Below are 24,695 nucleotides of genomic sequence, written 5' to 3'. Positions count from 1 at the left end.
TGAAACCATGTTATCTAATAACATACTATTACAATCTGCTTGAGCACACTTACACATAACATGTAATATGAACACATACAGTACATGTTTGCTATATGTTACTCTGACCAATTTTTATTCAACACACATAATAAATCAATTTTTATTAGTGCCTTTTTTTCTTGTTACTGTATAATTCATTGGTCCACTTGAGATTATTAATAATTTATTATTTTTTTTCCTCAGAGGGTGTGTAAACCTTTGACCCATGATTGTATGTAAACAAACATCATGTATGGACTTCCATGTACTGTAAACAGAATGTCAATTAGGTCAACCAGTTGAAAAATAAAGCATCTTTCAAGATGAGCTCTTGAAATTAACCTGAGAATTCTCCAGATTAAGTAATCTCAATATAAAATACCTTGGTTCAGCATTAGCAGAGAATAACAATGTTTAACCAAAATTGTATATACCTGAATTTGAACTTTGTGTTTGTAACACTAATTAAACTTCATACTGTATAGTATCTGGCCAATAATGTAGTGATCTTATTTTTTTAGAATTATATTATTTTTCTCGGGCCCTGGGATATTTTGATCAACTTGAATGACTGAAGTAAGAATTATCATCTAAGAAGTTCACACCTTTTTTTGTTCATTTTAACAAGCAATGCAGAAGAAATCAAATCGTCAACATGTTATGTCAATTATAAAGTTAATATAATTGACATAACATCTATAAGATGTTATAGATTAACTCTATAAGTAATTGTCTCTAGCTACAGTACACAGTGCCTATAATCAAACATGATAGGGGGCATGACTACATAAAACTGTCTACAAAACCTGTCAATATCACAGCAAAGAACTGACACCATCATTTAAAATGTATCAAATTAAACCTGTAGTTCAGTGACTGCTGAATTTACCCAAAAGACGGCTGTTTTTAAAATTAAGACAAACTCCCCCTCCCTGCCTCAGCCCCCACAACACAGATACACAGAAGCTCGATGGCCCAGATCTGTCAGCTGTGTAGTGTTCGAAGTTAGTGTCAAGATACTTGTCACTTTTAGCCCCTAGTGATACGCAACTATACAGTTTACAAGTGTAGTTCTAAAACATTCTGACAACAAATGGAATAAGGAAAGATGTGCTCCCTTTTCTTGATCAATCCTGACAATTACAGTATAAAAAACTGTACTCATGTTCATGAATCAAATGGGTATTGGTTACTACATTAACATATAGTGGTACCACCCACTGCAACCAGGCTTATATAAAAGCATAATGTTTTTAATTAGAAGATTTGATCATGAAAAAAACGCATTCCTAACCATAGAGCATAGGTGCCCAAAATAATAGTTATTTTTAATTTTTGTATGATTAGAATTGTTTTCTCATACATAAAAAGAGCATTTTTATGTTTTAGGAAATATTGTTGAACAAAGGCAGGTTAAGATGGAACTTGTCCCTTGTTTGGTAGAACACTAAAAGCTTGGTGAACTAAACCTATTAAGAGTATACAGCGAGAGTGGTCCGATGTTTTATGAATACATCCATGAATACACACGGTATGCTCTGAATATTATTTTGAGCTTTCTTGCTCTTTGAATTATTGTCTAAGCTGGCTCTTAGTGATAGTGATGGGAACATCATTATTGCTGTTCTGGCATTAGTACTGCAGCACTAGCAAACTTTGTTTGTCTTACATGCTGACTTACTGTAGCAAAATACTGGATCTTTACCCTAAATCTGAAATCCTAGATCTTAAGTTTGAAAAGACTTTCAGCTCCTTTCAGGCAGCAATGTGACCCATGTCCATGAAACATTCACATTTGCAGTATTCGCCATTCTTGCTCTGTGTCTTTGAGACTGACGGTTTTCCAAGTTCACAAAGACTCTAGTGGCTTTTCAAAACACATTCCAGGAAAGGTGTCCTTTTCTATGATGGCGCTGTAGGGTATTCATTTCTTAAGACACTGGTACATCAATGCACTGGGATCAAGCATGTAATTCTCTGAATTGAGAAACTTTGTTAAGTACTGAGGTGTAATTGGATGTGGAACAGCATATGTGATCCCAGGCATGACAGCCATGACTTCAGCAATCTTCTGTTTCATTTCCCCAATTTCTTGATCCTGCTTCAGTATTTTTCCTGTAGGATAAAAATAAACACATAATGAGTGACAGCTGTTAGTAACCTCAAGCTCTTCATTATGAGGCTCCAGGGACAAAGCTTTACAGATGGAGCAGGAAACTGACAAAGCCCCTGCAGCACTTCGAGCTTCTGTCCTTTGAATGGAGAAAAGCAATAGCAACCTTGAAGACAGAGACCTTTTTCGCTCACTTCGGAGAGATCTGGAGGAGCGCAATCAAAAGAAAACAACATGCCAGAACAACAGAAAAGGTCACATTTCAGTTTATTTTGTTAAATAGGGGTGGAGTAGTATAGGGGGTAAGCCTTTGGCCTCAAAACTGACATGTTGCGGGTTCAAATCCCAGGTGCAGGTACTGCAAGCTGCCATTTCACCCCTGGGAGAGGTACTTTACCCCAGTTGCCCCAGTCCACCCAGCTGTATACAGTAAGTGGGGACCAGCATTGCCGGGGGACAATTCCTGCAATGGATCACTGTCCCATCCAGGAGGGGGGGTGCAGTCATGTGTGCTTGTCTGCCAGACTACTACACAAACCAGGCTGAGATCAGGCCTGATGAGCCACAGTGGCTCCGGGCTCCAGTATCTGGTACGGACCTGACCTCCTTAACTACCTTTTTAAATTCTTCTTTCTGTAGCTTCAATTAAAAAAACCCAAAGCATTGAGACAGTCAGTATTGCATTAAGGGATATGTCACACAACAACAAGCACACAGTGGGAATAATGCCAACAACAATAATAATAATAATAATAATAATAATAATAAAGAAACCTTGGGCTATTTCTAACTGGCGCCGGGCATCTCCAAGGGCAGAGAAAAGGTCCAGTTTTATCCTGGTTTCGGCACTTAGGTTGTATTCTAGATGCTGGGTCTTATCCTGCATAGCTGAGAGCGCTGTCAGAAGCATGTCAGCGTCCTGCTCAATACCTTTATATTTATGAAGCACCTGCCATGAAAAAGCAAGAAAACAGACAATGAACTCCCTCTTACAAAAACTGTTAAGTTTATTTGTTATACGCATTGCTTAGTATTATTGTATTGTATTAGTATTATTGCATTTGGGGAAAACAAATGTAAATCACAAAAGTATGATGGGTTCCACTAAGTGATAACCATGTTGTTTCCAAAATGCACCAATCATATTTTTGTCATGTTGCTTTCAATGTTTTCTACTAAGCTGTATTTTTCTGTAAAGACTTATGTCTGATAAACATTTGCGTGCATTTTCCAACAGTACAAATGAGCATTAAAAATTGGAGTGAACGGTATTTTATCAAACAGGTTTAATGGAAACAATGAACAAAGTATTGTGCAGGTATCGAGAGTCAATATTTTAAGTGACTGCTGGTAAAGAAAGAATATTAATAACAAAATAAAATAATGTAAAAATGAACTACAGTATGTGTTATCTCAACAAATGACAAAAAAGCAGAAAATAGAGAAAGAAATTCCATTGTGTTAATTTAAAACAGAAGTCAAAAACTGTATATTCAGAAGGAGAGTAAATGAGTCTCATAATTGCCCTGAAGAAATATGGAAAACATGCAAATTCAGTGTCTTGACATACCCTCTTAATCTAGAATGCATAACTACTGTAGTAACATAAAGTAAACAGCTATTACTGTATTTCCTTTTCAATTTCCTACTCATTGGAGAAGTGTATCTGATTTTGCTTTCCAATTTTAACACAAGAGGAAGACAAAGTTCAAAGCCAAAACATTTAAATGGTCAAGAAATAAAAAGCAACATCATTTCCAGGGGCTAGAATAGCACAGGTTTTAAAGTTACTATTTCAGTTTGCAGTTTTGAGGCCTTAAAAATGAAGTATTGGAAAATATTTAGATCAATCAGTTGATTTAGATAAGAGGCAGGATAAAACCCACTGAAACCCAGAACCCGCAACGACATGTACCAGGGTATGTGTTGTAGTGTATGAAAGATTATTCTTTAGGATGAAATATTAAGCTCAGGTCCTGACTACTTGGTCATTAAATATCCAATGGCACGATGAGAAAGAGAAAGGGTGATAACCTAGTTGTGTTGGCTAAATATGACTTTGGACTTACTCTTACTTGCCTACTTTAATTTCACCCTTGATACAATTGGTACTGTACAGTACGTTCTCACTTCTCAACCTGGTCTGCTGGGTAGTGGCCCTTCTGGTCCATAATGACTGCCACTAACCGACCATTAGCCAAGTGGGTGATGCACTTACAGTTTTTGTCACATCATGGGTTCTCTGCTGGATGAAAAGCATTATGGATCTTTTGAAGTGAAAAACACAAATGCAGTTTTCCTTCTTGTTTGTACTGTATACTCTGACCTGGGTACCTGTCCCAGCTTAAATAAGGTACTGTAAAGTCAAGTAAAGTTTGTTGAAAGTTAGATGTTCTTTGCCTTCTATACAACTTTATGTTTGCTTGAGCCCAGAACAATAAAGCCAGGAAGCACCCTGGTGTTCTGTTTTACCATCAGTGCATTACATGTGTTCATCTCTGCCATATTCCTGACGTTTGGATGTGCACAGCAAAGTTCCCTTTTAATTTAGGATGTTTTTAAGGTTTTAATCATACAGTATGTCATTACTTCTCAAATAATCAGAATAAATGCCTGGAGTAAAAAAATTAATGGAAATAACACGATACAGTAAGATAATAAAGAAAAGGATTGACGTACTGTAGATATGACACTAAGAACACATGGAATGTTACCAAGAAAGAAGGGTTGGTTGCTATAGCTATTATGTTTGGAAAAACAGTTTTAATCTAAATCTAATCATACAACTCATACCATAAAACTACAATCTATCATACAATTGTCTACATAATTTTCACAAAAACAACAACAAATGTGTGTAAAATGGATACAAAATAATGCCACTGAAACAAATGTCAGACACAGACTTAACTCACATCAACATCCTTAAACACGTAAAGTAATTTATTTTTACCTCCACTTCATTTTCTAGAGCTATAATTTGACCCTCTTTCCCCTGGAATTCCAGCTGTAGTTGTTTGTACTCTGTCTCTAGCTCTTTAGCTTTTTTCTTTAGGGTCTCTGTGTGTTCCTGCCTAACACGAGAGATGAAAAAGCTTTTAGGCTTAGCTGACAAGGAAAGACTCTGCTTTTGTGTGTGTTAAGCTTTCAAGCAGTCCACACAAAAACAAAGAAATGGAAAGCATTTTAAAAAAGACATTCTGTGCAATGCCTTAATGTGTATAATACAAAATCAAAGGAAAAAATGATAAAGGAAAATGTATCTCTACGTTTTGTCACAAAAAGCTTTTAATAGAAAATTGCAACTGTAATTATGCTGTGCTTTCTTCTCAAGCAACACCATAACAAGGTATGTCAATACCACTCCCTTTCTAATGTTTTTCCATTGTAAAGGGCAGCACTATATTTGTTTGTAACCTACAACCAGGATTTTTAACTTAACTTTAGAAAAACAAGAGGGGGACAGGAGAGAAAGCTTTCCTATCTGTTTTCTAAAGACAGAAAAAAAAATGTAAAGGAGATTCTTTCTGAGCAGAATAGCACAGATACATTTTTGTCTTGTCATTTTTGATAAATTACACAATGGCACAAACAAGCCCTAATCTTGAAATGCAGACCTATCAAGACTGGAAGATGCCATAATGTTCTGATTTCATTCACAATCAGTGCTGTTACAGGTTTCTTAAGATTGTGCATTATTTCAGGTTTGCCAAGGTACCTTTTTAAACATGTATTGAATACTTTCTTTTCAAAATGAATAATGAGTTCTGCCATTCTATCATTCCTCTGTTCTCAATAAGCACTTTATATTTCAAGGTTTGCAGAGAGCTGAGCCCTGATGCAGAAAACACAACAGGATGTCTGTACAGGATGCTAGTCCAGCACAGAGCTAACCTGCAAAGGCTTCATATTAATTAGCTCATGCTGCCTAACATAATACTACATTAAAATGTATTTTAGCAATGAATATGAATTCTAATGTTTTGGGAATAAAAATGGTTAAATGCCTTAGGGGGGAAAAATTGTAATGTTTTCCTTGGCACAGAAACATACAATTCAAAAGGAAATTAATGATTTCCCCTTAAGCCAAAATGAAAACTAAATTTATATACAAGGAGCTGTTATGTATTAGATAGGATAATTTTCCAGGTAATTTTCAAATGAATCGGAGTTTGACTTCACCTGTTTGTGGATAGCAGAGCACCCTGAGGTATTACAGAGGACTCGTCGTGTTTCCGGGTTCGCATTTCAGACAGCTGCTTCTCGATAATCGTCCGAGCTTCCATCTCTGCCTTTATCTTTTTCTCGAGCAATGCACACATTTGTTTGTCCCTCTGCTTGGACTTCATTATACAGAGGATTCTACAACAAAAAGCAGCGCTATTAACACAGTCAAAAGACAAGCTAAAGCCTTTTTCCAGGCATACCAGTTACACAAATCCTTGATTTCAATCTTCAAATCTCAGAAACTAAGCCTGCTTGAGGCAGGTCAGCATTGGAAAAGGGGAAAATCTTAATGAAGTTAAACCTGACCTTACCTACTGTACTTAAATTTGTCGAGAGGAAGACTGGTGTTTAAAGTTGCCACAAAAGTAAGAAACGGGCAGTCGAAAATAAGCCCTCAAAACTAATATTTTTCTTAGAGAGCAAGTACTGTTGTTTAAGCATGCCTTAGCCTACTATATACTGTATGTTTCCACTTGCTGATCACAAAGAGACCAATTTTACTATAGGTATGCTAATAAACCTACACTCCTTAAAATAAGCACGGTTTTCATGAAAAGTGAATGTTTTGTGGTGTTGGTTTGTTACCACACAGTATATACTATTTCAAATAAGGAAAAAATCCTATAAATATCAAGGAATAGACACAGTAAATGCAAATCTGTCATGGAAAGTACTGTACATGTTGGGTTTATTTGTACCAAAGTACTGTACAACAGTGAATTTACATTTCTTGCAAGTTATGGGTTTTTAGCGTTAGTAGTCAGATACTGTCTATGTTTTCAGTTGTGTGGTACAAAGTGTCATGCAGTATGGAATAACCGTTTGGTATAACGGTCTTCCTGTGCAGCAAAAAGCCAAGATACGCTTGGGGATATGTTCTAAGATAGTGGGAGCAGGGTTTTGCTTACATTAGGGATATATTAAAACTAGCTGTTAGTATGTCCTCCGATCCCTCACACTTTCTGCATAAAGAATATCAACTGATGGTTTCAAACAGACATGTTAGAGCCCCTCAATGCGGATGCAACAAAATCAGGAATTCCTTTCTACGGTATTCAATAAAACATGTAATAAATTAGTTTGTGGTTATGTGAAAAAATTAATGGGTATGTGCGACTATAGGGGCTTAGGGTGACTGTAAGGGAGTATACTTACTGTACATGTTCTGGTAACCTGTGCGAATTCCTGTAGGAGTGGAACATAATGATTGTGTATGGGTTGATGTCATTAATTATTTATATTTGTATTGTTTGTATGTTTTTTTCTGTCTCTGTGGAAAACACAGCAGCTTGGAGGCAAACCAAATTCCTGAGAAATCAGACAAAGAATTATCATATTGTATTGTATAAAAGTGTTCACTATTGCCAGTTATTATCAATTTCAGTCGTTATTTAGTGGAGATTTCAAACACCACGTCTGTCTCGGACTGGAGCCAAATTGAAAACAAACAGAAAAGGTTAAAACAAGTCATAAAAAGTAGATTTAAAATTAGATATAAATGTACTGTTATCTTGTTTGTTTAATTAAACATGCAGTAAAAGCATGTTTTGTTTCATTCTTTCACCTGTTAAAAATGGACTAATATGATTTACTCAATCCTTTGCTTAATCATAAGAGTAATTTTGTGAAAACTGTTTTTATTTTTTTTACTTTTAATAGTGTAAGTCAGACTTCACAATACATTTTAGTGATAGCTGTCAAATTGATATTAAATTCAAAATTTAAAACGCAGACATACTTATTTTGCAGTAAATCATTTTCCTGACGAAGCAGGCCAATTTCTGGACGAAGGCTTCGTTCGCTGTTGGTGAGGTTGCAGTAGTGGCTGCGAAGTTCCTGCTCGTTCTGCTTACTACTCTGAAGTTCTCCTTTCAACTTCTTGAGCTCCTGCTCTAATCTAAATACACAGAACAGCTGTTATCATAAGAACATTTTTTTTAAATTGAAAGTGAACCAACATAGTTTTTAAATGTGTATCTGAAAAGAGATTTGCACTAGACCAAACAATGACTTTGAATCATTTTTCTAAACATAAATTCACTATTACATACCCATGGATATTAAAGAGTGACACATCGCTTAATGTATTTTTTTTTCCATGGTACTGTCAAATAAAACAGAATATTATTGTTTTTGTATTTACATACTTTTACAAAGCCATTAACGTATAATATGGGAAAGTACAGTAGTTATGTTAAATCAAACTGAAATGTTATCATCTGAGAAATTAATAGTCCAGAGCTCTGAGAACCTGTGGTTACATTTCTGGTACACTTGGCCAATCTAACTGCCAAATCTGAAAACAATCCAAAGAAAGGCTTCAATTAAGATTTTCAAGAGAAAAGGTACATAATCCAGTCTTATGTTGCAAAAATTATTTAAATTAAAAATGACAGGAGCATCTACAGTACCTCACTGCAGAATGTGTCATTACTAACTCAACAATCTGTTTAAACATACTTTATATATAATATACAGTATCAAGGTTCTCTTAAGACTATCTTTATACTTTATAAATACTGTATATAACACTCTCTCATGTCTTTGGACTGGGAGGAAGCTGGAGCACCTGGAGGAAACCCACACAAACATGGGGGAACATTCAAACTTCACAGAGATAGCAACCCAGGTCTGGAATTGAACCCAGAGCCCAAATGCTACGAGGCAGCAATGATAACCACTGCACCAACATGCCACCCTGCAATGAGTCATCTTCTACTGAAATTCTCAGGTAAATCACCCTAATCTTCTTATTTTAGAACGCATCGTGTTTGGAAATTATTTTGGTCATCTGTCTAGAACTGTCTAGAACTGTCACATTTTATTCAGCAGTTGGTCATGTCGGGGTTTTTTTATGCCTGGTCTGCCTATTTAGGCACTTGGCCATCCATGTAAAAAAAAACGAGTGGCGTGGAGATGGTGGACTCATACAAGTACCTGGGAGTGCACATCAACGATAGACTGGAATGGTCTAAGAACATCGAGGCCATCTATAAGAACGGACAGAGCCGACTTTACTTCTTGAAGAGCCGACTTTACTTCTTGAGGAGGCTCAGGTCCTTCAATGTGTGTAGTAAGATGCTACACGTGTTTTATCAGTCGGTGGTAGCGAGTGCCATTTTCTACGCAGTGGTGTGCTGGGGCTCTGGGATTAGAGCAGTAGATTCCAAAAGGCTGAACAAGCTCATCAGGAGAGCAAGCTCTGTCATTGGGTCTGACCTGGACCCCTTGGAGGTAGTGGCTGAGAGGAGAATGATGTCCAAACTAGAGGCCATCATGGACAACTTCTCCCATCCCCTCTATGACAGGCTTGCAGGAATGAAGAGCACGTTCAGCAATAGACTGATTCATCCACGGTGCGACAGGGAGCGCTACAGGGGGTCATTCTTGCCGTCTGCCATAAGACTGTACAACGCATCCACCTTGCGTCTTGGCAGAGGCAACATCGACAGTGACCTGTTTCTGGACTAAACGCATATACACATCTACTGCTACATCTGTTCTCTTTCTTTTTCTTTTTCCTGTTTACAACCACTTTTGTGCAATATATGCCAGGGACCTGTGCAATACATTTATATTTATATTTATATCTATGGTTACATCTATATTTATATTCATACGTGTGATACGATTTTCTGTGTACTGTTCTGTTCTAGTTTGCTCTTGTGTGTCTGGACTGTGAGTAACTCTTGTATTGTATTGTATGTATTGTACTATTATTATATAATTCGTTACACTGTGGCTGTGTTGTGTGTGTTAAGCTGCTGTTGCACTGCAATTTCCCTCACGGGATCAATAAAGTATCTATCTATCTAAAAGTTGCTTAGTGCACCTAACCTGGAAGCAAAAGCAATACATAAAAAGAAAACTTAGCATAACAATAGTAATAATAAACATACCTGACGATCTGCTCTAAGTAAATGTTGTGATTATTGGAAATGTTCTGCTTGCCCGTCTCTCTGGTGGGACTGGTATTTTTGGTGGTGCTTCTTTGCTTCTTCTCTCCTTTGATAATAGGCATAGTGCTGTTGCCGGGAGTCCTGCGCACTTTGGGCGAAGAGCTTTTCGAAGTCTTTGGGGCTTTAGCTTCCAAGTCCTCTTGAGGTAGACATTCCGAACTCCCGCAGGACTCGGATATCGCCGTCCTGTTCGGCGAGCTCTGCTTGTGCTCATTTTCGCCGGCTTTGGGATCGGGAGGCTGGGCGTTCTGATCACTGGGTTTCGCATATTCTGCTTCCCTCTTCTCCTTGCCCTCTATCTGCAGACAGTCTAGCGAGTATTTATCGTCTGTAGCTGCAGCACCATTTCGATACTGGTATTGCGTAAACTCGAATTTTGTCTTCCACTTAGAAGCTAAAGACACAATACAAATACCTTCTAGTGAGCGTTATTTCACCGGCTTCGCTTCACAAGGCGCATTGCAACTTAGAAAACCTGCTACTGAGCCGCTATATCTATACTTCTGAAAATGTAATCGTGTTTAAAAATGCATTCTTCTGAGAACAAAGAAATGTACAGTAGGTAATAACCTCAAGGCGTAAGCAAATTACAAATTACAGTACTTAATGTTAAAACGGTAAGTGGAAAATAAAAATACAACATTCAATATTCATAACAATATATAATGTAACATAACAATATATAATATTCATAACAATATTACATAATATAATCATACACAATGTCCTCCCCCTTTTCAAATGTACAGAGAAAACGAAACACGAGTTTCAACTTACTTTCCTTGCCATCTGTTACACATCTTGGATAAAACTGCAAGCCTGGAGGTAGAGACTGTTGCAGGAGCTGCGCATAGAAGTCGTTTTCATTGCGAACCGCCTTTTGTATTCGCAGTTTAACAACACTGGTGAAGTAACAGGAGGCGTCAAATCCAAAATAAACTATCGGGTAACCAATGCTAAAAAACAATGATGGAAATATGTTTAGTGTTGATAGGATCAATAGGTACACCCTGACAACAATACCAGTTTTAGGATATCACACATTTTACAAAATAAATGTCCTCAACTACAGTAGTATGGAGAATAAATACTGTATTCACTCATGTCTAATGCTTGATTCTGTAAGGAACAGAATATTTTAATCGTGCTCCAAGAGGCTTTAGGTCAGATGTCAGGAGAGACAAGTAACGTATAGTATATTTGTTAGTTTTTTATTCTGTTCATTCTTTTGTATTCAGAGAATGCTATTGTACATATCATTCATCTTTTTAATTGCTAGCCACATACAGTACCATTTCTTATCAAATCACATACACTGTAATATGGCATTGTATTTCCAAATGCAGTCTATTCTCTGACAACCTAAATGTTATTTTCTTCTTCTACATACTACACACAGCAAGCACTACAGTATGTGGACCACATAGAAAAAAGTATCTTTCTGAAAAATCAGGTTTCTTGTCAACTTACCAATGAGCTGCAAAAAGATGAGACAGATTCACATGAGAATTTTTAAGATCTTTAAACCTGAGAGATCCTTCAATATACACAAGTAGTAGCCACAGAGACACTGTAGACAAACACAGTCCTTTCTCTGAGGAAACAAAAGGTAGATAAATGTATGGTATCGTTATCAGCAACACTCATTAAAGTTTTTACTGTAGTTCAAAAGACAGGCTTGAAGCCAATTCATTCCATATGCTAAAGTTATCTCAGTATAATCTTTTACATCTATTAAAAGAGATTTTAAAAGTTCTCAACACTTAAGTTTCTTCATATTAAGTTAAAAATAACTTTAAATGAGTTTATAATCCACGTTGAAAAAAAGTCTAAGAGCACAATAACTCTTGTCTTAATCAAATACATTTTTTGCTGTGCATTACAGTTCTTACCTAAACACAAAAAGTCTATTATTTCTATATTATATAATGTAATGTTATGACTATACACTGTACAGTAAACTCTATTATTATACAGCTCATTTGATTGTTTCTGTTGACGTGCAGATAATATAGATGCATCTAAGGGGAAACTGCATGTTTTTAAAGTCAGTTAACACATTAAAGAAAAACAAGTAGCAAATTTACATTGTTATTATTTCAATGTTTTATTTGTATAAACATTTGAAATACTGATAGGTAAGACTAACAAGTACTTTGTTAAGATCACCATTTAGCCAAAGCAATGCTTCAAAATTTTAAATATGTAAAATGCTGAAAAGATCCTCACCTGTATGCCATATGTAATTGAACAATACATACGTGCTGGCAGCAAAGAACAGCCAGTGTAGAGGTACAAAAATTAAAAAAAATACATCGAGAGTGAAAGCTGCACATACGAACACCACACAGATAACCTGGAACAGAAGGCATTACACAAATAAATTCAGGATCAGCTGACACTTGTGTGGATGGATACTTGAATATCTATGATGCTATGTGAAAATGGGAGTAAAATGATGGGATTAATTTATCCACAAGTCTTAGCAGTTTAATTTTTTTTAAATCAACATAATAATAAGATCAAATAAGTCAAAATATGATAACATAATGTAGTTTTCAATTAATTAGTCTATCTTCAGCTATATATTTGACCAATCTACAAAGAAATCCTTTCTTATTCTATAACGTTTTTCTCAGGTTATTTCACCATTGGAATTAAGCGCACGCTTCTCAAGAGAAATAATCACTGTCAATCAAAAGGACAACTGACTATAGGAACAGAAATATACAAAATAAAATCTCACCAGCCCATGGCAGTGGAAAAAGGTGTAAACACTCCCAAAGAAAAGCCAGCAGGACCACAGATATTCGAATCTGAACTCTAGAATAAAATCTGCCAGGAGAACCAGAATCCAAATTATCATGAATTTCAGAAAAGTAAAAGCACTGAAAAAAAGAGAAAAAAGTTTGTTGAAATACTTTAGTTTTATGTCAGTGTGCCTTATAACTAATCTAATTATTAATTAGAATGTTCTGATAATATTAGTAATATTTCATTTTCTAAATACTGTACCAGTGTAACAGATTGGGATTTTCAATGGTTTATGGGAAACACTTCTATCTCTTACTTGTAAATAACATCCTTGTAGAAAATTAGAAACTGTTGTCTGAGAGTAATGTGTAATGTGTATTGTGTAGTGTCAATTGTTCTTCATCCAAAAGCACATCCTGTTCATTCTGGACAAAACTGCAGTCATAACAAGTAGATGCAAAACTGTATTTGCTAGAATAAGACCATCCTGCACTGAAGACAGCAGCTGTACTTAAAACACATGAATCATTCAAGATCTCTCATACTGTAAAAGAGCGACACTTCACAAATCAGTATTAGGTAATGAATGCTTCTAAATGTACATTTTTTAATGTCAACAGATAAAGCTACTTACAAACAGCTGTGGACCTCATATGTTTTAATTGCATAGACCTCCAGTTATTTATTAACTACTCCAATTTATACCAACGGTTTGTGTTTATAGGCCTACACAGTATGTTGACCACAATTTAGCTTGTTCCATCCAATTTAAAAAGACAAATATACCCATGCATAATTAGAAATAATTAATATTGAATTGGAAACCAGAGTCAGAAGTAATTGAGGACATTCTGAACTAAAACAAAAACCCATCATGTCACTAAACACCTGTATCATGTCACATAAACATTTCACATATGATCTTGTCACATTCCAGATTTGTTCCCCAAATATATATATATAACCAAATGTAAAATGCTGGGTATAAATGTGACTTTTAGTTAAAGGGGGTTTTAAAAATATCAATGAACTACATATTTGCAAATGTTATCCAACCCCAAATACTCTTTTCTGTAATATAATTCTCCAAGTTCATCCCCAAGGGGTTTTGTATCATGGGTTTTAGTTCACTTCAATAAACATTTTATGTTTTCTGAAAGAGCGGGTATCATTAAAACAATATTCCCCTATGTCCTCTTCTAGACCCAGCCCTTATCATAACTTGTTCCCATTACCCAACCGGTTTCCCCTAAATAATATTTCCACTACTGGCACAACTTGAACATGTGCAGGCATTATTGTCTAGGCTGAGGTTCACAAGTCGGAAACAAAAGTAGAACTGTAGTGCCATCTACTGCCACTAGAGGACCCCATAGTTCTGCACAGCTAATAAGATAATTGTTCTGCAGCTATCTCTACGTTAGGAATTGGGAAAAGAAATACATTTCGTGGAAATTCCAATAACATACAGGAGCCCTTCACAGGACAGGAGTAAAACAAAAGTGTAGCTTATACGTGTTAAGAGTTAGTCTGTGCTCAGATGCACAGGAGAGGTAGAGGCTTGAAAATTATCCCAGTTCAAACAAAATCCTACTTCTCAGCTAGAGTCACTGTCCAGAGAAATAACTTTCTCTGCAGAAAGAGCTGAAGGATGCCTCAAAGTATTTTGAGCACCAGTGATTACAGTGGACCACATCAATAGCTGTAATGATCTACTCAACCACATAAGGTACTCTAGTGAATTTATGAGCCATGTTGTCCAAGTCCATCAACTTGTTAGAAGTGAACTTGTCAATTTACAGTAGGTTCTTGAGAGGTTCTAGCCCAAATAACTGTTAACCGTGACTTAACATTTTGATCAAATACATTGCCATATTTCTGATTTCTGGGTGTGTGGAATACAAATATTTATGCAAGAGTAACTATTTACCCATGTGAATATATTATGTGAGAGGCTGGTGATCACCTGTAGGAACTGAAAGGACTCAAGTGTTTTTTTTACTGTGCCTCTGACCTTCCCGAGTATGAAATGACACAAAGTTATTTCTTGTCACACATGGTAAGATTTGCATGCATAAAAAGTACACTAGCTGATTTGCTTTGATCACACTGAAATTATGTTAAAGCTCGGTGAAGATTGACAGCCTCCCCCAAATAAGGCAAAAAGATGCTTTCTTTTCTTCACTAAAAGGCTTGTGTTGTCTCTCATTTGGCAATCATAGAGTACAGGCATACAAGAGAATTTAAATACTGTTTATTACTGCTTTAGTGGTTGCCATCTCATAGTACTGTATAGGGAGTGATAACCTCAGCTGTAGAATTTAGCTTATTTTGTCTTTGGAAATCTCATTGAATAACTTTATGATGACAGCATTTTCAGCCCTGTACATTCACACATTGTAATGGCATTGTAATGGCAACACCAGTGTAATGCTTGTTAACAATGGCTAAAACAATGGTTCTCAGCCCTGGTTTGAAGTAACCCTGTGTCTGCTTTATTTCCAACAATTTCAGCACCCAGAACTGTAAGCTGTCTCTTCTCTACTTGTCAGGTTTTTTTCTTCTTTATTTCTAACTAAACAGCTCCTAATAGGTGATCAATATTTGAACAGAGACACAGGGTACATAAGTTGATGTTTTTCCTACTGCTATTAGTTATATTTCTGCTCACATACTTTATATAAGGGCAGTTCTGAAATTTAACAATTAGCACCAGGTTTGTTTATAAGTCCTCTCTAGCTTTTTCAGAGCTGAAAGAAAATTAAAATAAATGAAATAACCTGTAAATAGCATAATTTGTAATTAAGAAGTTAGCTGGAGCAAAACCAAAGGACACAGAGGTTACCCAGGAGCAGGACTGAGAACTGCTCTGGTTGGGTATTTTTGAAACTACTATTTTTGAACCACAACTGTGTGCAGAAAAAAAGGGAAATCAAGCAGATCAATTATTGTCAGCAATTGGCACTGGTGACTAAGGATCCAGCTGAAACAAATAGACACAGGAGTATTCCAGGACTAGAGTTAAGAAATACTAGGTGTTTGCTTAATATTCACAAACAAATGTGGAACATGTTCAGTAGACACATACAACAAGCTAATACCAAACAGCATCCCTGTTTTGGTTGGTACTTGACAGACTGCATGAAGGAAATCCCTTAACTTCATGTGCTACATTTCTGCCTGTGCATACTAAGATGTCTGCACATTTAAAGTGCATTTAAAACTGAGAATAGGAGTCAGTTACCCAAAGGGTTGTGGGAGTATGGAACAAGTGACAAAGTTATGCTGTTGAATATCATACCCTATTTTTTTTGAGAGCTGGATGAGATTCTAAAAAAGGAATAAAGTTCTACCAAATTAATGATTTTGTGCATTTCACAAAGACTCTGAAATACAGGATTGCCTGTGAAAATACCCTCTAAAATGAAACAGTTGATTTCCATCACTTTTAAATATCTGTACATAAATCAATTAATCAGTGGAAGATGAACTGAAAGGCACTGCCTATCTTTCATGTTACTACAGAGAGGCCAGAGATGTTCAAAAGAATGAAGGTGAACATCAGACTTACTGGAATACATTTTAGACTGTGGAGCAGGAACCCTAAACACGGAAACTTTTTTTTTTTGTTGTTCATCTTGCAAGGACATCCTGAAAATCTTCAATTTCATGAGCATTTTAGCTTCAGAATTCCCAATCAAATGAATATCAAATGAAAGTCCACTCCTCTCCAAATATCTTCCATTTGTCATAGAAAAAATTAAATAGAGAGGACATAAAAAGCAGCAATAGAGGACTTTGACTTTATCAAAACAAGTAATCCAATATACTACCTGCTTAAAGTTTTCCATGTGCAAACTTTTACTTACTTCTCAATTATTTACCAGTAGTGACTTATTTGTACATTCAGTCTCTGACAACAAATGTAATAGAACTAGAAAGAAGCTTCTCAATTGTAGCTGGTAAAAATAACATGTCTGGGATAACAAATACAGGAACCATTTTAATTTACCAGTTGGAAAGAAAATGCATAGCCGTTTTTTAAACAGCTTGTTCAACTTGAGTTGATTCTATGTCAAAAGCTGTATTAAATGGTATCATATGGAACTGTAAATTATGAGCTTCATTTGATTAAATATGCTTAAGTATAAGCTTTTGACGCTTACAATGTATCTATTTTGAAGCATATTATTTTATCATGCAGCTCTGAATTACTGCGCAACTTATTTTTACTCTGACCAAAGTGAATTTTGTTTCTGCAATGTAAGCACACACTTTCATAAAAGTGCTTAATCTAAAGACTCATCCCTATGTTGTAACTATGTTACAACATCTTTCCCATCTAATTGGATTCATAACTGAATATGCCAATATGTTCTGTAGTTGCAGACAACCATTTTAAAACTCCTCATTCCAAATAATATTGTTGCAAATGGGGGGTTATGAAGATGGTGAATAACAGGAATTGATTGAGCAGCTTAGTTAATAACTAAATTAAATAACCATAACCCCGTACACCAAATGATTTCTCCAAGCATATACCCAAGCAGTTGGTAAAGTTATTTATTTGTTCTCTGGCACAGTTTTGGTGAAAAGAGCAATAATTCAGACACACAAGCTTAAACAAATATTTATTAATAATGACAATACACTCGCTTTACTAAACACCAAATTAACATACAGCACATAGGTTTCCCTATATACACTGTATATTACAAGTTTACAGACAATGTGCTTCAGAGACCTTCAGTACATCTAGACCACCCAGAAAACCCAGTATTTGACTCCTAATGCCTACAAAAGCCAAAAGAAGACATAGGCTGCCTTCTAAAATAATAGAGTACAACTTGCGACTAAATCACTCTCTCTGCAAACCTGGATGCTAAATGTACAACATAAAATCGAGCCTATCTAAGCATGAGATGCAGTTTTAAACCAAGAGATTCTTCACTCAGGAACTCCAAGCTCTCAAAAAGCTACAGAACAACATTCTCTCTTAGCAAGATTCAAATACTGTAGCTCCAACTGGAGCTTTCTGGATGAACTTCAAAAGAATAACTTCTACCCAAGGCCTACAATATAATACTGCTCCCCAGAATGCTTCTACTGTGTATGTTGTTCATATACAGAACTGTTTACCTTAAGTTCTTGTGTTCGTGGTTTCGAAGATACGGATCAAGGCAATTTTAAAGATGGCTAAATGAAAAATTTGGTTTCTTCCTACCCAAATTAAGCTGCACTAATAACAGTCAAAGTATTTGTAATAACAGAAAACACTATTGGATGCTTTGAATAAACTGTTGATCTTTACAACAACCATATACTGTATTGCAACTTTTGAATGTGTGTAACATGTATAAGATGTTTGCATAGCAATGTATAGCTTACAGTAAACTTAATAATCATGTACTATATCACAAAGAGAACATAACCTGAGGTATTTAACAGCACTTTTGTAAAGTTATAGTCTTGCTGTACCATCTAACCACAGCTGTACCATCTCACAGTAGCACTGGGATTAATGGAACCTGGCTGCAATTTGTCACATGAATTCTCATCTGATTAGGACTTTAACGTCAACATGTTTATCATGTGATATTTCCTTCTCAGGAGCCACAGGTACCACACAACAATGGCATCATCAACCTATCTTCCAAGTCCAACAGCAGAATTTTCTGAATGCTCACATGACTGCCAAACAGTGCACTTTATCAGCAGCTGTTAATTAAATTTTTACACATAAGAACAAATGTGTTGTTTGACATTTTCTGTCTCTATAATCAATTCCATTACTGTATATAACTTAAATATATTTTAAAATACATATGCAAGATATATATATATAATTTGTTCACCATGAAACATTGATTCAGTTTTAAATGCACTCCTTGTTATACAGTTGCATGAAATATAAAAATAGTACTGTATATACTACTGTATATTCCACCCCCTCAGTCTAAAAAAAACAGAAAATCTTCCACGGGGAAGGTGAAGATGAATAAGGTCTAGTTTTGTCTAGTAGTGCTCTGCTTTTATTCTTGAAAACCCTAAATAAACAGCAGTTTCCATCCGAGTATACTGTTTTACTTGCGAGACAGAAAAAAAAATTACAGCAATTCTAAAACACTTCTCTTCTCAGTGCATAAAAACACAAAAGATAGAAAGGACCCTCAGTTAAATGAAAAGCTTTATGAAAAAAAAGGCCATTCAGCCTATCAGAGCTCCACGTGGTTGTGCATTAGAACATACAGTATGATTGTATCTCAATGTCAAGCATGAGTAAAAGATCCACACATACAGTATTATCCTTCAAACTGGCAACAGTCTGTTATGTACAGTATCAGGTTTTCCAAAAAGCACGTTTAATAAACACTGGTCTATAGTTCCTTGCAATATTGTCCAATGTTTTAATCTGAAATCTAGGTAATTTCATTTGATCGTTGCCTGCAATGTAATATAAAATACTATACAGTATGTTGGTAAATAATGAATTCGTTTTGTTCTTAAGTATTAACAGATATTATCAACATTCATTTATTTGTTCTGTGTAAGAGCCCAGTTATCACTTTAGTAACCAAACAACATTTTTAAAGAACAAATTGAAACAAAGAGCCACACAACAAAAACCCTGCCTATCAAAAATTTAGCCACACTATACACGAATCAGATAATTATGTCTCGACTGTAATGACGCTTTTGTAACCGCTTGTGTCAGGCATGTCTGAAAAACATTCAGTGCTCTTAATAATATGAGGCATTTTCTTCCTAAATCTTCACAATAAAATCTGAAAAAATACAAATAAGTATTAAGTGTATTATATAACAACATCATACACGTCACCCAGGCATAACCTTGGTGAATCACAACATTGCTAAAAATAATACATAAATACGTAAATTTACAAATAATTTACAGTATATGAGACGTTCAACAGTGATCACATTATTCCGATCTAAAGTCTTAGGCTATGCTGGATTCAGGTAAACATCCATGTTCTATCTTTATATTATCATTGTTTTTTATGTTAAAATGATTGAAAACTGAAGTATACGACAGTAACTCGTTCAATAATCACAGTAAAACCACCGACACGATTTCACGTCTGTAACATACTGTAACTGCCATTAAAAAGTGTATTTTCATGTTCTTTGTCTGATTTACCATGCAATGGAAATGTCTCGCGGTCTAGACATGTTCGTCTCAAGTGTTAGCTGGTGCTCTTGAAGATACAGTGTACACCTTCTAATCTGTCACAATGCGATCTGACTAGCGAAGACTCTCTCTGGAACACCTTCACGTTAAAGACATCAATTTCCTTTCAAGCATTACTGTAAAGTTATATAACATTTGGACAAGCAAGTTCAGAGTATTCTCAGTAATAATAATGATACATAATAACAATGCACAGCATATAATTTTAAAAGTTGATTAGGCATTCTGTTAACAATGCATTGTAAACTGCTAAAATTCATACACGTTCTATTATTAGAGAAACAGAATAATAGATTATCTAATTATCTAGTCCTTCTTGAAATTTCTTTAATTGCAAAAACACGGCATCTACGTACTCAGTCAATGCTAGAATAATATCGCCACCCAGGCACGAATTACGAAGCGCATCATCACACAAAACAACAAAGCAATGGTATCGCTCGCTGCGTCACTTGATCATACCTTTCCGAAAGCCTCTCCGTTATTTTAGTCCTTTTCATTTTCCTTAGCCTGCTGGCGTCTACAAAGCGCTTCTTCATTGTATGTCCCCTGCACTTTAAAATTGGGTCACGGCGGCTTGGGTCAGAAATAATGAAGAATGCAGGTATTAAAGTCTTAATCAACAAAGACAACCTGAATACCGCAGCTTTTGTCTATGAATGAAACTCAAATATTGCCGTGTGCGCATGCTCTCGCTTTCTCCAATGTTTTGAAAGCTATGTAAATGACAGGAACACAACTCGCACGCACACCGAGTTTTCGGCGAGCTCTGCAGGCGGATGGCGAGGGTGGTTTGTTCGTGGTGAACCTTCTGCAGCTTGCATTAAAAATAAAAATCGGCTTCAGCTGGCATCATTTTTTAACATTTTGAGGAATAGAAAGATTTGTTTTAGGAAATAGCGGTGAACGAAAATGAGTAAGTGAAATTTAAGAATGTAAACGTTGGTTTAGTACAGGTGCACACTTCTGGTTTTTCTTTTTGCAATGTGAAAAGAAAACACGTGAGAGTGTTATCCTGGTTACTTTAAGAAGTATAGAGGCTTTTTCTTTCTCAGAATTTTGTCAGCCAGCGTTCAGAGTAAGTAATTAATAGTGGGTAAAAATCCACCACTTGTTGCTAAACCTGAGATCTGGCCTATAATTCTGGACATTTAGAAATAGGACTGGGTTTTAGAGATGCTCTTTAACTGATAGAAATTAACCTGTCAATTTCTTGATCAGCTCTTCTATAATTCTGTCTGCTGTTATACCAAGTGAACAGATAGTCAGCAGTTCTAATTTGGGAAATATACAGTAAGTGCAATTAGGTCAATTATTAAAAAAAATAAATTGGCACTTTCAAATATCAATATTCACAAACAGTCATGATAATATGATTATATTATGATGAACAGTAATCTCAAGTTTAAAAAATAAGTGACTTTTTTCTATCAAAATAAACATTATTTTACAAAACACATTGCCCAATAGGTACGCATTCTAACAAATTATTAAACTAACATCAAATAAAAACTTTCTAAATGAGGCGATTGTCCATGATCAACCAGAGCAAGTGTATACTGGGGCTGGATTTGCACAATGAATGAGTCACTCCAAGCCCTACCACTTGCTGTCCATGCCTTTTCCCTGTCCCGGCTCTGAAACTGTGGTTTTCCAAGCTCAGGGAACAGGGATTTCTGCTTTAGTCACTGTACAGGGCCCAAAGTCCCTTCCAGCACTATAATAGGGTACAGTTAACCTGGTTTCCAGATTACGTCTCACTAATTCTGAAGGAATTCTGCCTATGCACAGTATATAACCTAAAGAGCCCTACACTAGCAGCTTTCTCTACATACTGGGGGAGGCAGTGAATGGTGACATGAAAGATGCTATTGACAGCGGCCAGAAGCTCTTCCCCTTATACAAATACTTGTACTGTAAATACTAATACCAAGCTATCTTGAACATATCCGCACCCATACAACTCACGCAATCCAATGCATCTGTGTGTCCCATATGCCCAGGCTGTGGACACGTGACAGCTACAGTGTTCAAGATTTACTGTTTGCTACAGTAGGTGTGTTTTATTAGGAGTCTAATGCATAGAAGGCATTGATTTGAACATATTGGAACGGTTTTATTTTTGGAATTTGACATTAGTAGGAGTTTAAACACAACCAATACCCTAAGCTCTTTCCTCTGTTTTCCTTTTATAAATGATCAATTTATTACTTGTCTTTGTTAGAAGAAAGACAAACCACTACTTACTGTACTCTTTTGGTGTGAGGGAAAAAAAAAGTCTCAAATGTCAAATCGTGATATTTTAATTAACCATTAGAGGGGGTAGTTGTATTGTGTAGCTTTGTTAATTTTACAGACTGCAATGTAATCTTTATGACTGGTAACCAAGACACTACACACAACCTCTGCCAACTGTTGAAGCACATTACTAAGAGCACAATGAAGTTCATTAAAAAAAATATTATGACAGAATACAATTCATTTTAATGATAATGTGAAGAAAATGAATAATTAATAATATGAGAAGTATGGCATTTTTAAAGAACATTTTTTCATTCATATTTCAGTGTAAATAATATAAATGAGTTCTTTTTTGCAGAAAGATCTGTTCTACAGGTTTTTTTCAACAAACTTTGATGTCAGGCAGTCTAACTATTTCAGCAGTTTCTACAAATAGCAATGAAGGTGATGTTAGTGATGGTAGCTCAGATGAGGAAAGAATAATTGATCCCTGTGTTCTGACTAAAGAGCGAAATAACAGCAATGATGGCCTGAAGTGAGTGTAGCAAGAAATGGTGATTAAGAGTCTTGCTTTCTAATTCAGTTTCTCCATATACTAGAAAGCACACTCTGTGCTCATGAGAACATAAGAATGGTTACAAGCCAGAGAAGTCAATTTTACCCTTCTAGCATATTTGATAGTTAGTAGCAAGTTTCTTTCATCCATCTGTTTATTGAAGGAAGCCAAATTATCAGCTTCAGCCACAAGCCTGGGTGATTTGCTCCATACTCCTACCCTTTGAGTACAGTGAGTCTTGTTTATAGTTTTAACACATACTTTCATCTTTCTGTATGTCCTCCAATTCGTGTTATCTACTGTATTCATTCAGAAGAAATCCATTGGGTTGACTTTGTCAATGACTTTGAGGATTCTGAATTCTTGAATCAGCTCTCCTGGTAGTCTTCTCTGTTAGAGGCTCAAAAGGTTAATTTCATCCCCTTAAACCTTGATTGTTCAGATTGGCTTTGGGTTGAGAGCCTTTCACTGCTCTACTCCTAGGCCTGGAACACCCATACAGGTTAAAAGTTATTTATACACAACATTCTTAACAGTGGTGCTTGTCTCCTGTCCTGTAGATACATTGTGTCTAATGTATTTTATTGTGCATCTGTTCTTAATGATCACCTATAAATGAAATAATCATAACTTAACTGGTCCAATTTCATACTTTTTAAAGGTCTTCCAAGGTTGATGATGTAAAGAGACTCTTAAAACCTGTGTGATTCTGTCCCTGCAGTTGTGCAATTACAACATAAGAGAAGTGTGTTTAATGAAAAACACAATATATATTGACACTGATTAATAAAATCATAAGTGACAAATGATGAGCTTCTTAGGGGACATATTGTCCACACTCGAAACCACATTTGAAAATCTTAAATTTCTTCAAATAGATGAAGTGCATTTTTATTAAAGACCTTGCTAATGACAAGGTGCTAACAAAATATGTCCGGTCTTACTTAAACATAAGATTGATATCCATTTTTGTATACCAAACTCTTCCATGTTGCAGATGTCAGAATGTAGACTTTTAGGGTGAACACTTAAATGAGATGAATCCTCATTCCTTTAACCTGCATCCCTGAATATATTCTTAAGGCCAGTATTATATTACATGTAATTTAATATGTTACAGTATGTCATATTAGACCGAAGCATAAATTTGCTATACTGTACAATAAATCGAACCTTGCATTTTATCAGGCCAACTGTATTGAAGTTCACATACCCACACCATGTGATGCTGAGAATTCCTCTGCTGATACTAAATCCTAGAAACCTAGAAGCTTGTGATGATCAATAGGCAGCTGCATTTATAAGGAATTTGAGACTCTTGGGATTTCCTTCGATTTTGAATGGAATCATGATTCACTGAGTCTAAAATCTGAGTAAAAGCATTCAGTACCCCCAGTTTTCTGGCAATAATTCCCATATTAATACCTACAGTATTACAGTAAGTGAAAACAAATGTTAATGTTAATGTTAATGTTAATGTTATAGCACAGAAACCTTGCAAACAGTTATATTGGCTGGTAAAAGAGATTAAATACAGCTTATATCTTTGTGGGTGACGGTACATTTATGGATGTGTTACTACTCAGTCCATGATTATGTCAAATCACAAAT

The 24,695-nt window shown here is 35.7% G+C and overlaps 1 protein-coding gene across 1 annotated transcript; it reads right to left on the bottom strand.

Annotated features, from left to right (window-relative positions):
• Nucleotides 1-212: 212 nt before the first annotated feature.
• LOC102685227 (macoilin) lies at nucleotides 213-20,976 on the bottom strand. The gene is made up of 11 exons (XM_015349028.2): nucleotides 20,750-20,976; nucleotides 13,067-13,208; nucleotides 12,550-12,676; nucleotides 11,791-11,914; nucleotides 11,098-11,276; nucleotides 10,261-10,714; nucleotides 8,100-8,258; nucleotides 6,317-6,496; nucleotides 5,088-5,208; nucleotides 2,909-3,083; nucleotides 213-2,136 (listed from the first exon to the last, which is right to left on the bottom strand). Exons 1-11 carry the CDS (start codon nucleotides 20,824-20,826, stop codon nucleotides 1,946-1,948), a joined length of 1,929 nt encoding a protein of 642 aa, XP_015204514.2. The 5' UTR covers nucleotides 20,827-20,976; the 3' UTR covers nucleotides 213-1,945.
• Nucleotides 20,977-24,695: the final 3,719 nt, after the last annotated feature.

This window comes from Lepisosteus oculatus, chromosome 2 (genome assembly GCF_040954835.1).
Source record: "Lepisosteus oculatus isolate fLepOcu1 chromosome 2, fLepOcu1.hap2, whole genome shotgun sequence".
In the NCBI taxonomy this organism is placed as follows: Eukaryota; Metazoa; Chordata; class Actinopteri; order Semionotiformes; family Lepisosteidae; genus Lepisosteus; species Lepisosteus oculatus.
This window is presented reverse-complemented; position numbering and strand designations above follow the sequence as displayed.

Excerpts from the sequence above, each read along its gene's own strand:
- LOC102685227 (XM_015349028.2), bottom strand. The coding sequence starts at position 20,826 with ATGAAGAAGCGCTTTGTAGACGCCAGCAGGCTAAGGAAAATGAAAAGG. Across the intron at positions 8,259-10,260 it reads TACTTAGAGCAGATCGTCAG|ATTAGAGCAGGAGCTCAAGA; the intron begins GTATGTTTATTA and ends CTGTGTATTTAG. Across the intron at positions 3,084-5,087 it reads CTCTAGAAAATGAAGTGGAG|GTGCTTCATAAATATAAAGG; the intron begins GTAAAAATAAAT and ends TTTTCATGGCAG.